We start from the raw sequence: 13,711 nt of genomic DNA on the forward strand, positions 1-13,711 counted from the left end.
CTAGTGAGTTGATGTCCTGTGTTGTCTCCGCACCAATGGACATTTTCTGATCATGCGTTATATTCTGATCCCAATGAAAATGTCTAAAGATCTGCACGCCATCTGTTTCTGGCATAGGTCCCCTGTGCCCTTCCAGTATTCTGTCAGCACATTTGCTGCCATGTTTTGCATTTGTGTACTTCCTTATGGGCATTTTCAGATCCTTTCTCCCAGTTAAAGTGCCTGAAAATCAGTGCATCATCCATTCGTCATACACTGGGAAGAAACAGCTAAAGGATACAACCCCTACCTGGCCATAGGTGCTTTGTGAAGAAGACGACGATGAATAAGATGATGATGATGAAGATGATGATGATGAAGGCGGTGATGCTTGGCCCTGTAAAGCAGCACAAAATCAATAATCACACACAAATGCTACCATCTTCTCTTATTTGAGTGGAAAATGCACGATAATTTCCATGACGGAGGTAGAGTTGCAAATGCTGTTGGCTGCTCAAGAGATTGCTTGTTTGAAATTCTAAATAATGCACCACACTATTTCTGCATATTCTATTTCATGGCCTTTCCCCAAAACTCTGGGGAATTTGCCACACCAAAAAATGTGTTTGGGCTGCTTCTCTTCTTAGATTCCGATCACTTGAGCAGCTTTCAACTTGCTCCCCCAATGTTTATTGCTGTCTAGAGGGAGACTATTGTGCAACAGCATAGCAAGAACAGTGGGGAAAGAGGGAACCCAGAACATTTATTCCATGAAAAGTTGTGGGATTTCAGCAGGACATGCACCAAATCAGCATGTCTGCCCCAAAACATTGGCAGGTGCGAACAGTATTCAAAGCAGAATCATTTAAAGCTAACCCGATACCATCAGTTGCACAAAGCATCATGAAGGCACTTGAATAAGGTCATCTTCAGGAGCTTTTATCCATTATATTTGCATTTAGTTAGACCCCAAAACTAGATGTTCTATTGACATATGTCTTTTATGTGAATGGAATGGAAATCTTACCTGGTTGCAGGGATTGCTGTCATATGTAATCCCCTGTTTAAAATGAATGTTAATTCTTGTTATTGTTAGGTTTGCATTTTTTAAAGCATTTATCATTTTTTTCCCGTCCCTTAAAGTCCTGGATCATGGATCTGAGCACATCTGTACTTAAAACCAGCACCACTATGTATGCAGACCCATGGCTAGAGTGCCCTTCTCTCTCTCTCTCTCTCTCTCTCTCTCTCTCTCTCTCTCTCTCTCTCACACACACACACACACACACATCCATGCAAAAACACAAGCACCCACCCTTTCCCCCTTCTCTCTCTTTCCTCCTTAGAAAGCAGAGAGAGAAAGTATTTCAGTGATACATTCAATATACAGTGGTACTTCGGTTTTTGAACATCTCAGAAGTCTAACATTTTGGTTTTCGAATGCCAAAAACCTGGAAGTAAATGCTTCCGTTTTCGAATGTGCCTTGGAAGTCGAACGGCTTCCACTGAGTGTTGTTCCCCCCCCCCCCAATTTTCTCTATTAAATTTGCAGACCGCCCTTTGCACCTCAGTTTTCAAATGTTTCGGAACTTGAACGGTCCTCTGGAACGGATTACGTCTGAAAACCGAGGTACCACTGTATATGAAACACATGGCAAGAATTGCACTCATTCTCATATTGTTGACATGTAGACAAAGCCTCAAAGGGGGTGTTGCCATGCCAGGATAAAGGTTAAGATAATAGCACTTCCTTCCATGGAAAAGCAATTCTACACCAGCATTGGTCCAAGAATAATTTATATCTAAAGATCTGCTATGTGCAAATATTTGTATATTACCAATTCTAGTACTGTTTGCTATCAGAAGTAACAAGGAATTGCAGAGCTTCCCTATTGTATACTTTACATTTTGCTCACATCTTCTCCTTCTCAACAAACTGTTCTATTGTAAGACAACCGATACTGAGACTGCTTCCAAAATATTATCAAATAAAAGAATATACCTTGCCGCAGGGACTGCCACCGGCTGAATAAGATCCACCCTGCTTTAAAAACAAAGAAATAAAAAAATGTACTATTGCCTTCAGAGTAATATATTTTCTACACACATTCCCTCCATTTGTGTTTTGTTTGCTGTTGTTTTCTTGCGGTCTATAATTGTTTTAACACTCCTTCCCAGAATTTTTTTTATTAAAAAAAAATCACTTCAAAACAATAAAATACTGCCACCATTCACATGTTAGGCCTGAGATAAAGCGACTGGTCTGGAGTCACACAGCCAGCATCTTGGGCTAAGCAAGGGTATTAAATCAGATTTCACAGTTCTGAGTCCAAAACTGTTTAAACCACTACACAACCTGGATAGCTCAGTTGGTTAGAGCATGGTGCTGATAATGCCAAGGTTGCAAGTTCGATCCCTGTGTGGGACAGCTACGTATTCCTGCACTGCAGGGAGTTGGACTAGATAATCCTCAGGGTTCCTTCCAACTGTACAATTGTATGATTTCACATGCATATATACCTGTTTGCCAGAGGAGCTGCTGCCCTGTGAGCTTGAAGACTGGCCCTGTGAAGAAAAGCAGGCAATGACCATTAAGGATCTTGTGGAGAAGGGCTAGCACAGGCCAATTTCTTTGCCCAATCCCTACAAAGCCGGGGTTGGCAAAGCAGCTTACATCGAGCAGTTCGCCTGTCTTAATTATACAGACACCACCAGCAGCTCAATCTGATGTCCAGGGAGAAAAATTTGCCAAGAGCCCAGAATGGAATGTGGGTAGTGGCTCCTTGGAAGACACTTTCCCCATAAATTTCAGGAGACGTAGAGTGTCTCCATGCTGTTAACTTTTCCTTCCTTCCGATATCATTGCTGCTGAGCTACAATTGCTGTCTTGTACAGCTTGCGTCCTTTGCCCCCTCCCCAATAGACTCTACTCTCTACCAAGGAACCACCACCTCCACTTCTTCTCTAGAAGGAGGCCTACAAGGTCATCCAACCATCTTAGGGACTCCAATCCAGATTTGTGAGGGGTTTTCTCCTTAGCTTTTTCTTCTCCCAAAGATATTCTACAAGGCAGCAGAGGTTTAGGATCAGAGTTTTCTTTCTCCCAGATGGGCTACCTTCCCAGGTTGATGAGCCCCATCTGCTCCTCACATTTGATATGAAGTATATATGTGTTTGTATGTACCTGTATGCCAACAGAGCTACCGCCCTGTGATCCTGAAGGCTGACCGCCCTGTGAAGAAAAACAAGACATCAACCTTGCTGCTGTGAGTTCATATTTTTGAGATAAAGTCAACATTTGCTATAAAGTGTATAATATATAAGTATATACCTGTATGCTAACAGAGCTACCGCTCTGTGATCCTGAAGGCTGACCCCCCTGTGAAGAAAAACAAGACATCAACCTTGCTGCTGTGAGTTCATATTTTTGAGATAAAGTCAACATTTGCTATAAAGTGTATAATATATATGTATATACCTGTATGCTAACAGAGCTACCGCCCTGTGATCCTGAAGGCCGACCCTCCTGTGAAGAAAAACAAGACATCAGCCATGCTATTGTTAGTCATTTCTTTTGGGTTCCCTTCAAATGTGGCCCTCAGAAGGTTGGGCTACATTAAAATCCAGCCCTCAGGCTGAAAGATCCTTGCTTTAAAGAGGTACCTAGCACACACAAAAACCCTGTCCCTATGTGTCTGAAATTTGGCAGCACTGATATCTTCAGAAGGAGCTACTCAGCTTAAAAGGTTCATACAAGTCTGATGAAAACTGAAGCATTTATTTTCCTCCTCATAGGCGATGGATCAGTCAACCAAGGTTCAGAAAACAAGGTAAGGCAACCCTCCACCAAGGATCCGTGAGGAAGTACAATTTCTGTACATGCCACCAAGCTAACACTACCCAGCAGGTGCCAAGGGTTGTGTGTGCGTGTATTTTCTTTGCATAACCCTAATAGTTACCTGGATGGTAACACGGACAGTTTCTGATGAGCCACCCTGAGGTTTCAAACCCTGTAGTAAAAGAATGATGAGGGTTATTGAAGCTGCTTTCCTATAAAAATCGCACACAAAATTATTATTCCAGTTCAGGTCACACAACTCTATCCTGTCTTAGAGGACATACCAGCCAGGAAGCTAGGATCTTAGCGTCTCCCCAGCAAGAACAGAACAGCAACAGGAAATTCCAGACTTCACCCAGATACAACTGAGATCAATGTCACTTAGGGATTGTCTACACTTCCACTGCAGTCCTAACCATGCCTACTCAGAAGTAAACGCCTCTGAATTCGATGAGGCTTGTTCCCTGGAAAGCAGGGTGCTTTACCTGAGAGTTAATCCCACCAAATTAAATGGGACTCTGCTCTACAGAATTGCACTGTGGAAGGACTTTATTATTGGGTACACAAAGAACTACTGTTGGCACCTGCCATAGAATGGAAGACCCAATTCATTTGGGGGCATTAGCAGCCTTCTGCTTGCTTGTCCCTCTTAGCCATACTATTGCCAACCAATCTAAGAGCGACATTATCAGGAAAGTAGCCAACGTTTAAATAGAACGGTGAATGTGTATATACCTGTGTGCCGCCGAAGGAGCTGGTACTCTGCGAGTTTGAAAGCTGGTTCTGTTACAAAGAAAAACAGACATCAACAAGGCTATTCTTGACCAAAATTTTTGGCAGTTAGAATTTTATTTCGGAAAAGCAAGCAACATTTTATATAAACCTTACTACTATATAATGAAAACAGATGTCCTTGATTAAAAAAGGCAATCCAAAATGGAAACATTCGGATTCGGAGAGAAATTCAAAAAAGTTCACATTTAAAGGCAAATTTATCAAATTCACATTTTCCTGAACAGAAGGAGAACCGAAACACAGCTGTGTTTCAAAATCTGCAATTAACCAAATTTTGAAATGCAGTTCTCTAACCCAACAGTGTTTACAAAAATGCATATATGACGAGAGTATGCATAAATATGAAAATATTTTACAAAATATATAATATATAAAAATGTATTGGGGAAATGTATTTGTTAAAACATGTACATTAGTCAAAAGTGCATATGAAAATGTGTTTCTGAGGAGAAATTGGCTCAAAAATTCTGATGAATTTTCAAGAGGAATTTAAAAAAAGATAAATTGCAATTTGCTGCAGAAATGCGGAGAACTAAATTTAAGGTGGGGGAAATGAGAAAATAAGAGGATCAAAATTGAAAGCTCTTTCCATCCCTACTTCAGAGTTTATTTAAGAAATGGGGTAGGAGGGGAGCAAAACAAGGACACAATATTTATTAATGTATTTAAAATTATGAACACCATCCAGTCAAATCCAAGGTAATGTGGAATGGAGGTGCTTACCTGATTACAAATCTTGACGTTATAGGAGGATGAAGTCTGTAAAAGAGTAAAGGAATTACTTCATTGAGAAACAGGTTTTCTGAACACAACCTTTAAGACATCAAAACAATAAATGTTTCTAGATCCTGTGCAAATTCGAAAGCTCCCATCTGGTGGTGGTATGTTGCCATCACAAATATGCTGCTGCTACTCTAGAGGTGGGGAGTGAATTTGCCACAATCCTCCTTCCCTGTAAAATGGCCTGAAGTGGATTGTCCCAGGGGAGGATAGGGGGTTGGTACATATATTGCCATCGTGACTAGTAGCCAGTAATAACCTTTCCCTCCATTTCCCACCATTAAACCCCATTTTGGTAACCATCGCACCATCTGTGGCAACTTCCATAGTTTGAATATGTGCTCTATGAAGGAGCGTTTCCTTTTGCCTGTTCTGAACCTACCACAACTGAGCTTCTTTGGATGACAGTCTTTTATCAGGTTTTGTTTTGTTTTTTTAATCCCCACGCCATTGCATAAGCACACCACATAGGAGGGAAAATAGTAATATTATTATAAAATATAAATATAAACAAGTTATGGTGAAGACGAATCACTCACCTTATCACAAGCCGGACCACCTTTCCCACCCTGTGAAAACAAAATCAAGAAATCAGGGAGCTGGCTGCTTATGTGCCTGTTTCAATGTAACATGCTTCACATTTATAGTATATTCCTAGTTCTCCTCTTCAACACATTGGCTAACAGATGTAGCCATGAACTGCGGCCCCCTTTTCAACCCAGCCATCTCCACTGCATTTTGGTGAAGCTTCTGTTCTAAGACGCAGAAGTAAAACAGAAATAAGTTTACAGCCAGGACTGGCTTACTACAATGCCCATAAGTGGGAAACGTCATTCCCCCCATGCCAAATTTCCTTTGTCACTGAACAATAGTTACCTCCTGTACGGTAATACGAACAGTTTCTGATGAACCACCTTGAGGTCTGGAACCCTGTAGAGAGAGAATAATGAGGGTGGGATGAGTTAGAAAGGGGTTGTTGTTTTAAAAAAATTAAAATGATACACAGAGTGACTTCCAAGTAGTAAAATCATCCAAATTACAGTCAAATATGAAAACTTAAAAGAAATCATGCAGCGACTGTGGCATTGTAGAATTACCCTGTAAAAGAGCTTTGCGGTTGTTTCACCAAAAAAACAACAAAACTGTTTGCCCATCATCACAGAAAGGAGTTGATAAGATCAAAAGGAGAAATGTACATTTCATAAAACAGCGTTGTCGATAACACAAACACAGCAGCATTGGGACGGGATGAAGAAAGACTTCTTACCTGGGAATAGATTATTCCACCAGCGTTAGCAATTTTCTGAAAGAAAATAGGAACCATTTAATTTGGCTATGTTGCAGCTGGTGGAAAAGGCAGTAAAGCATATGAGCAAGTAATCTGAACCCTTGTCTACTCCTGGTTATCTATAGCCGTGGTTTTTAAACTGTGTTCCAGAGAACCTTAGAGAAGGAAGCTAGATGAGAATCTACTAAGAGAGCTATAAGTTCCTTGCAGTAGATCAGCAAGGATCCCTACTCCCAATTGTTTTTTAAAAGTAATCAGGAAAATGCTTTTTATTCTTCTTCATTAGGCTGCCAACATGAAGGATGGTGGAAAGCTGGGGTGGGGTGGGGAGAACCAGGAGCTGGATTTTTCTGTGACAGGATCGTGAGTATTGTTCTGCTATTAAAAACAAACTTCTGGGCATGTGATCAGAGGCCAAGCATAGGAAGCTGCCTTATACTGAGCCAATCCATTGGTCCATCTAGCTCGGACTGGCAGCAGCTTTCCAGGGTTTCCAGCCTTAGCTGGAGTTGTTTGGGAGTGAAACTGGGACCTTCGGCATGATTGTAGGTTCGAGCCCACGTTGGGCAAAAGATTCCTGCATTGCAGGGGGTCATAGTAGATGACCCTTGGGGTCCCTTCCAACTCTACAGTTCTACAATTCTATGATCCAAAGTCTCCCCTCCCCCTGCTCCGGATCCTGAATCTTCCCAGGAGCAGAAGGGCATTATAGATTTGGAACAGTGGTTTGCAGAGGGGCCTAGTTCAGAAGGCAGAAGCTGGGAAATACTGAATGGGAAACAGTTAGGAGAAGAAACACTGGAAGGGAGATGGTTAACAGATTCACAGTCTCTGGACAGCATTCCTCCTCTCAGCCCAAGGTCGAGAAGAGCTGAGAAAGTGGCAGAACAGAAAGCACAGAGGGTACAAGCTCAGATTACAAGACGTAGGAGTGATGTAGATGAATAGGGACGGAAGTGAGGTGATCCTTAATTATGAGCACCACCATTTCTAGGAGATATGTTCTTTGTTCTCTCGCTGTGGTCATTAAAGTTTCTAACTGGTAAGAAGACTAATTTTCTTCTGTTCTGCTTATCTACTGCCGTGGGGGGAGGAAGCCAATTCCCTGAAGCCTGACATAGACACTATTTTGCACCACAGCCACAAGGGTGTGTTGGGTGTGTTCCAGACGGCACTTACAGCTCATTCAGAGCAATGGCAATGCCTCATAGAGCTGTCCAGCAACCTGCAGGAACTCCAGGTACCTAAAACACTTCCCCAAAATCTTTACGGAAACGATTCCTTGAAGCTAGAAAAGTTTGTAAGCTCCTGTCCACAGAAACCACTCACAACACAGAAAATGACTACAGAGGTAAGGGACTTTTCCAGAGAAAGTGGATACTTATAGAGCTCATCTCAGCTGAAGAAAAGGAAGCTGAGGGTTATGCAGTTAGATTGGGTTGGGATTTGCTCTCATACAAATATCTATTCAAATGAGATGTTTTGCTTACCGATGGATAAGTAGAATCACGCTATTAGGAAATGGAAAAGCAAAGAGACACAATGGTGTTATTCACTTGCAAAAGCGTTCCTTACAGAAAAGATCAAGGATGAAAAATTAAACGAAAACATAACATGCAATCTAAATATAGGTTCCTTTTATTGTGCCAACTCTGTAGAAACAACTTGATCCCAAGCACTTAACCCTCCTGCTGCCTGTGACCAATGTCCCTACTATCTGTCCTTAAGATGTTTTTCCCCCTTCAGTTTTAAGTAGGAATGGGAGAGAAATTAGATATAGTTTTAATTTTATTGAAGGAGTATCTAATTTGTACTTCTGGAACCAATAAGCAAACTGAGACACAGCTATCCTTTGAAATGTGCAAGTCTCTGAATTTTGCAATGCAGTTCAGCCAATGTGTACAACAGTGCAAATATTAGGGCGGAAGAGTACATAAAAATGGATATGAAAGCAGCATACAAAATGCATTGTATTAGGGAAAACAGCTTCAAAAATGTGTGTATTAGGGGAAACTGCATGCAAAAAAGTGTTTGTTTTTAATAATTCACATGAAAATCCTGATCAATTTTGATTTCTTTATTTGAAAAATTACAAACTGGTGTGGAAATGCAAAGAACTGAATTGAAATATGAGCAACTGAGAAAAATGGAAATGGACACATTCATTCATCCATAGATCTGATCCAAAAAGTAAGCTAGCTTGGAGAAAAATGTTCAGGGTAGGAGTGAGTCAGGAGAGTCAAACAGCAGATGGGGAAAGTTGTTCAGCTCTCTTTCTCCACATACCCTTTTTGCTCAGCACAGCTGAGTATAAACTAGGAAAGGAGAACCAGGTGTAGCCAACCAGATGTCACGAGCCTCCAACTGCCATGAGCTAATATGACTAATGGTCAGGGATGCTGGGAGTTGTAGTCCTATAACATTTGGGAAGCCCCAGGTGTCCACATCATTAGCTTGATGGACCCTAACTTCTACTAGGTCAGGGCTCAGTTTGATTTGTGATACACAGTTCTGTTTTGAGATCGTTTTTAATCCAGTTTTTTAAAGGTTACCTTAACTGAACATTATTTGAATTTTTATGCTTAGAGATTTTAATTACATTAAATGGTACAATTTAAATCAATCAAACAAACAAATGCAGCACAGAATAGTGTTTACCTCAGGTGGGAAAGGTTTGCTGTCTGGGTAGGTCACAACCTGTTAATGAGAAAAAAGTAGGGTTTTTTTATTAAGTGTTGGTGGTTTACCCTGCTTTTTGAACAAAGAAACAAAAAGGGTCTTCAAAATACTCAGAAAGAGAGGAGCTGTAGCATTTCAGATTCACGTTCTATATACTAATGGCATACAGTGAGGAAGTTCAGGAAATAATCTCCTATTTCCCAGTTTAAATTTTCTTGCAAGAAGATCTGGCATTTTCCCCAAAAGAAGGTATTTTGTGGGTAATGACAGCACTTTGCTATTACCAATATTAAGAGATTCCAAGAGGCTAAAACGGATGGACACACGATCTCTTAAAGAAAAGACTACTGTAACCGATTTCCTCACAGCAAAACATGTATAAAACTTTGGCTTGCTGAAGCAAGGATCAATCAATGTTTGCCAGCCTTTACAATTTTATTGGAAAGGAAGAAAAAAAATCACCTACATACCTTTACTTTGCTGGTGGAAACCGACTGTAAGATATAGAATATAAATGTTAGTTAAAATCGCTTGAAATACCATGCATCGACTCATCAACAAAGCAGTTTTGCCCCTTAGATCTTGAGCATGGTTTGCTCCCTGTCAAGATCGCAACTCAGCACACATCCTGGTGCAATCTACTTTTTGAAGATGTAAATTGAGTCGTTAAACTTTGGAGAAAGTTTATACTTGTAAAATAAATAATAATGTGGAAAGTGTTCTTACCTGGCCATATGAAGACTGACTGCCGGAAGCAGCTGCATTCTGTAAACAAACCAAAACTCCCTTAATTTCCTGAATGGTATGATTTAACCAGAGGCATACTTTGGGAAAGAAAATGATAAGCTCTGTAACTGGATGCTTATTGGAGGAAGGCTGGTCCAGGAGCTAAATTTATTAGGGCAGCCTTTAGAATTCGAGAAAATGTAGTAATAAGGCTAAAATTCAGTGTAAATCCTAGGAATTCTGGATAGCAGACCACCCTGTTGGACTGGTAAGAAATGAGAACCTCTTCAAGCGGCCTTTCGGCTAAAAGGGGGAGCCTACCCTTGATATAGGGTCATGGGTGGCGCTGTGGGTTAAACCACAGAGCCTAGGGCTTGCCAATCAGAAGGTTGGCGGTTCGAATCCCTGCGATGGGGTGAGCTCCCATTGCTCGGTCCTAGCTCCTGCCTACCTAGCAGTTCGAAAGCAGATCAAAGTGCAAGTAGGTAAATAGGTACCACTCTGGCGGGAAGGTAAAAAGCGTTTCTGTGCGCTGCTCTGTTTCGCCAGATGTGGCTTAGTCATGCTGGCCACATGACCTGGAAGCTGTACGCCGGCTCCCTCAGCCAGTAAAGCGAGATGAGCGCCGCAACCCCAGAGTCATCCGTGACTGGACTTAATGGTCAGGGGTCCCTTTACCTTTACCCTTGATATAAAGACAATATTGAGTGAAATTGACCAATAGGCTGACATAGTATATGGCAGCTTCCCCTGCGTTGTTGAGCAGGGAACAGGAATAAAACACAAAAGAAAGAGGCATACCAGTACTTACATCTCTGCAGCCAAATTTGTTGTACACGCCTGCAACTCCTCCCTGTGAGCAAAAGAAAAGCCAGGTGTCTATTTTTTTGCTGGTCAGCAGGCACGTCAGTGCACATGGGTATGGTACAACTGTGACTATATCATTCAGATGGATAGATCAAACTGGATAGATCAAATCACACAGAGAGGGGCAGTGCCGGATTTAGGTTTGATGAGGCCCTCAACTACTGAAGGCAATGGGGCCCTTTATATGTCCAGCTGTCCTTTGTCAACAACAATTTGTCACTGTTTTCTGTGTTGAATATATGCTGTATGTAGGTTTTATTTTATTTGTTTTTTATATTTTGGAAATGTACATCCAATGTTTTTTCCTTTAATTTTTTTAGGGGTCCCCAAGAGAGTGGGGCCCTAAGCTATAGCTTGTTTAGCTTATACATAAATCTGGCACTGGAGAAGGGCAGCTATAGAATGGGATGATCTCTTATTTTGCAGTAACACAGTTCATTGCATCCTCAAGTACAGCTTGTGTTATGCAACATTTACACTGGGACAAAATTCTAGAATCAAGAGAACAGAGTGTATACTTACCCCACCACAGCCGCTTCCACTGCTGCTTCCTTCTTTGACCACTATGACCTGGAAAGAAAAAATGATGCCAGTCATTTCTGAGCCTAAATTTTTTTTTGGGGGGGGGACTGCAGCCTACTGCACAGTACAGTGGTACCTCGAGTTACAAACACCTCAGGTTACAAACACTTCAGGTTACAAACTCCGCTAACCTGGAAGAGTTACCTTGATTTGAGAACTTTACCTCAGGATGAGAACAGAAATTGTATGGCGGCGGCATGGCGGCAGCGGGAGGCCCCATTAGCTAAAGTGGTACCTCAGGTTAAGAACAGTTTCAGGTTAAGAATGGACCTCTGGAACGAATTACCGTATTTTTCGCTCTATAAGACGCACTTTTCCCCTCCTAAAAAGTAAGGGGAAATGTGTGTGCGTCTTATGGAGCGAATGCAGTCTGCGCAGCTATCCCAGAAGCCAGAACAGCAAGAGGGATTGCTGCGCAGCCTGCATTCGCTCCATAAGACGCAGCAATCCCTCTTGCTGTTCTGGCTTCTGGGATTCAAAATATTTTTGTTCTTGTTTTCCTCCTCCAAAAAATAGATGCGTCTTATGGTCTGGTGCATCTTATAGAGCGAAAAATACGGTAAGGTCATAACTAGAGGTACCACTGTATACAAAACTTTGAAGCATTCACTGGCTTAACTGCTGTGTGGAAGCTCCCAAGAGATGCACTTTTTGTGGACTTACTGTTGCTCATGCATGCAAGTTTCTCCCAGTGTCCACATGGCGTCGACCTCATCAAAGTGCAATTCCACAATTCCCCACCCCTACGCCCAGCGTTTAATTTTGATTTGCTGTTTCCACTGTACTTTTTTCTGTTAACTTATCAGATTCCCTGCAGAAACGACAAATCTGGTTTAAATGGGGAAATACTATGGAGAAGGCATTTTGATGAGAATTTATTTCATGTGGATTGTGCAAAAAACCTCCATGCACGAGCAGCACCAATGATGTTAGGAGAAGCAACACAGCACTTCTCCTTCGTAAAATTGTCCCCTCCCAAGGACTGCTTGGATTGGAACAGCTGTGATGGGACTAACATTACTTGTGGCTACTGTGTAGTTTGTAGTGAGGAGTAACATGTAGTTTGGCTCTATCAAGTCCTGAGAAGAAACAAAAAATTAATGGCAAGGAAAAAACAGCAATTACCTTGGCTTCACTGCCACTGCTCTGCGATGATCCTTGTGTACTCTGAAAATTAATCAGGAATTTAAGATTATGATGAGGGAATAAATGAGGGATTATGACGAGGGAATAAATGCAACCCAAACCTTTAATATTTAAAGATCAAAAAAGGAAAAAAGAATTATTTCATTATAAACAGAGCTGCTCTGAAATTCATTTCAGTGGACCCTTTGACTGTGCTCAAATGCAGCACAGGTTGATTTAATTTTTAAGACATGGAAGAAGAGTTAAAAAGCCTCTGTGGAATCTTTGGCAAGTGATCTGTTTGGGCAGGCACCAAGAACAAAAAATGAAAGAAGTGAAAATTCCTCTCTCTGTTATTTGGGTCAAAACAGGAAGAGAGAAAATGGGAGAAAATGGAGGAGTGTGCCTTTGGGGGTAAAGTCAAATTGTTGGAGGGTTACAGCTGTAGAGAACAATGCGGGAGAGACATGTTTCATTGCATCTAGGGCAGATGAAGGCGTCCAGCTGTACTGATGCAGATATACCAGGAGCGCAGACAGAAGACACACTAATAAGGACTGGATAATTTTATGCAGAAGAATGAGCCTGACACTTCAAACTTACCCAAATAAAAAGCCTGTCTGTTTATGTGCAGAAGGATTCTTTAAAAATTCAAGACAAATGTGTATATAATTGTCGTGTCCTGTAGGGGAATGAGGACCTTTAAAGGAAATAATGCTTACCTTGACACAACCACCACTGCTTGACTGTACTGCTCCAGCCTGAGAAAAAATAAGATTGTTCAAGTTTTGCTTTGTTTTTTAAAGAACTTTGGGTTCTATACAACGCTGCTGTGGCGTTCGTACGGAGCCCCTGGTCGTCTCACGGACTATTGACCCATACACCACTAATCCGCTGCCACCAACCAGGTCCTCCCCGGTAAATCTCAGTCAGGTTCTCAAGTTAACAAAGAAGAGTGTAGTTTATTGCAGACACAAACAATCTTTAACTGCATTCCAAACGTTGTTACTCTTTACCTTCTTATTCTTATTTTATCCTGTCTTTATCTCTTC

The 13,711-nt window shown here is 41.4% G+C and overlaps 1 protein-coding gene across 1 annotated transcript in view; it reads right to left on the reverse strand.

Moving 5' to 3' along the window:
- LOC128415444 (uncharacterized protein DDB_G0271670-like) overlaps positions 1–13,711 on the reverse strand; it is a 28,358-nt gene that overhangs the window by 1,927 nt on the left and 12,720 nt on the right. Inside the window, exons 7-27 of the mRNA XM_053391651.1 lie at positions 13,382–13,420; positions 12,660–12,701; positions 11,475–11,522; positions 10,897–10,938; positions 10,086–10,124; positions 9,830–9,853; positions 9,339–9,377; positions 8,171–8,191; positions 6,660–6,695; positions 6,269–6,322; positions 5,932–5,961; positions 5,336–5,371; positions 4,553–4,600; positions 3,939–3,989; positions 3,458–3,505; positions 3,311–3,358; positions 3,164–3,211; positions 2,500–2,544; positions 1,982–2,023; positions 1,007–1,039; positions 290–376 (exon numbers count right to left, since the gene is read on the reverse strand). Of these exons, the coding sequence (XP_053247626.1) occupies positions 290–376; positions 1,007–1,039; positions 1,982–2,023; positions 2,500–2,544; positions 3,164–3,211; positions 3,311–3,358; positions 3,458–3,505; positions 3,939–3,989; positions 4,553–4,600; positions 5,336–5,371; positions 5,932–5,961; positions 6,269–6,322; positions 6,660–6,695; positions 8,171–8,191; positions 9,339–9,377; positions 9,830–9,853; positions 10,086–10,124; positions 10,897–10,938; positions 11,475–11,522; positions 12,660–12,701; positions 13,382–13,420 (900 nt within the window). The remainder of the gene's footprint in view (positions 1–289; positions 377–1,006; positions 1,040–1,981; positions 2,024–2,499; positions 2,545–3,163; positions 3,212–3,310; positions 3,359–3,457; positions 3,506–3,938; positions 3,990–4,552; positions 4,601–5,335; positions 5,372–5,931; positions 5,962–6,268; positions 6,323–6,659; positions 6,696–8,170; positions 8,192–9,338; positions 9,378–9,829; positions 9,854–10,085; positions 10,125–10,896; positions 10,939–11,474; positions 11,523–12,659; positions 12,702–13,381; positions 13,421–13,711) is intronic.

The sequence above is a fragment of the Podarcis raffonei genome, chromosome 6, assembly GCF_027172205.1.
Source record: "Podarcis raffonei isolate rPodRaf1 chromosome 6, rPodRaf1.pri, whole genome shotgun sequence".
Classification (NCBI taxonomy): domain Eukaryota; kingdom Metazoa; phylum Chordata; class Lepidosauria; order Squamata; family Lacertidae; genus Podarcis; species Podarcis raffonei.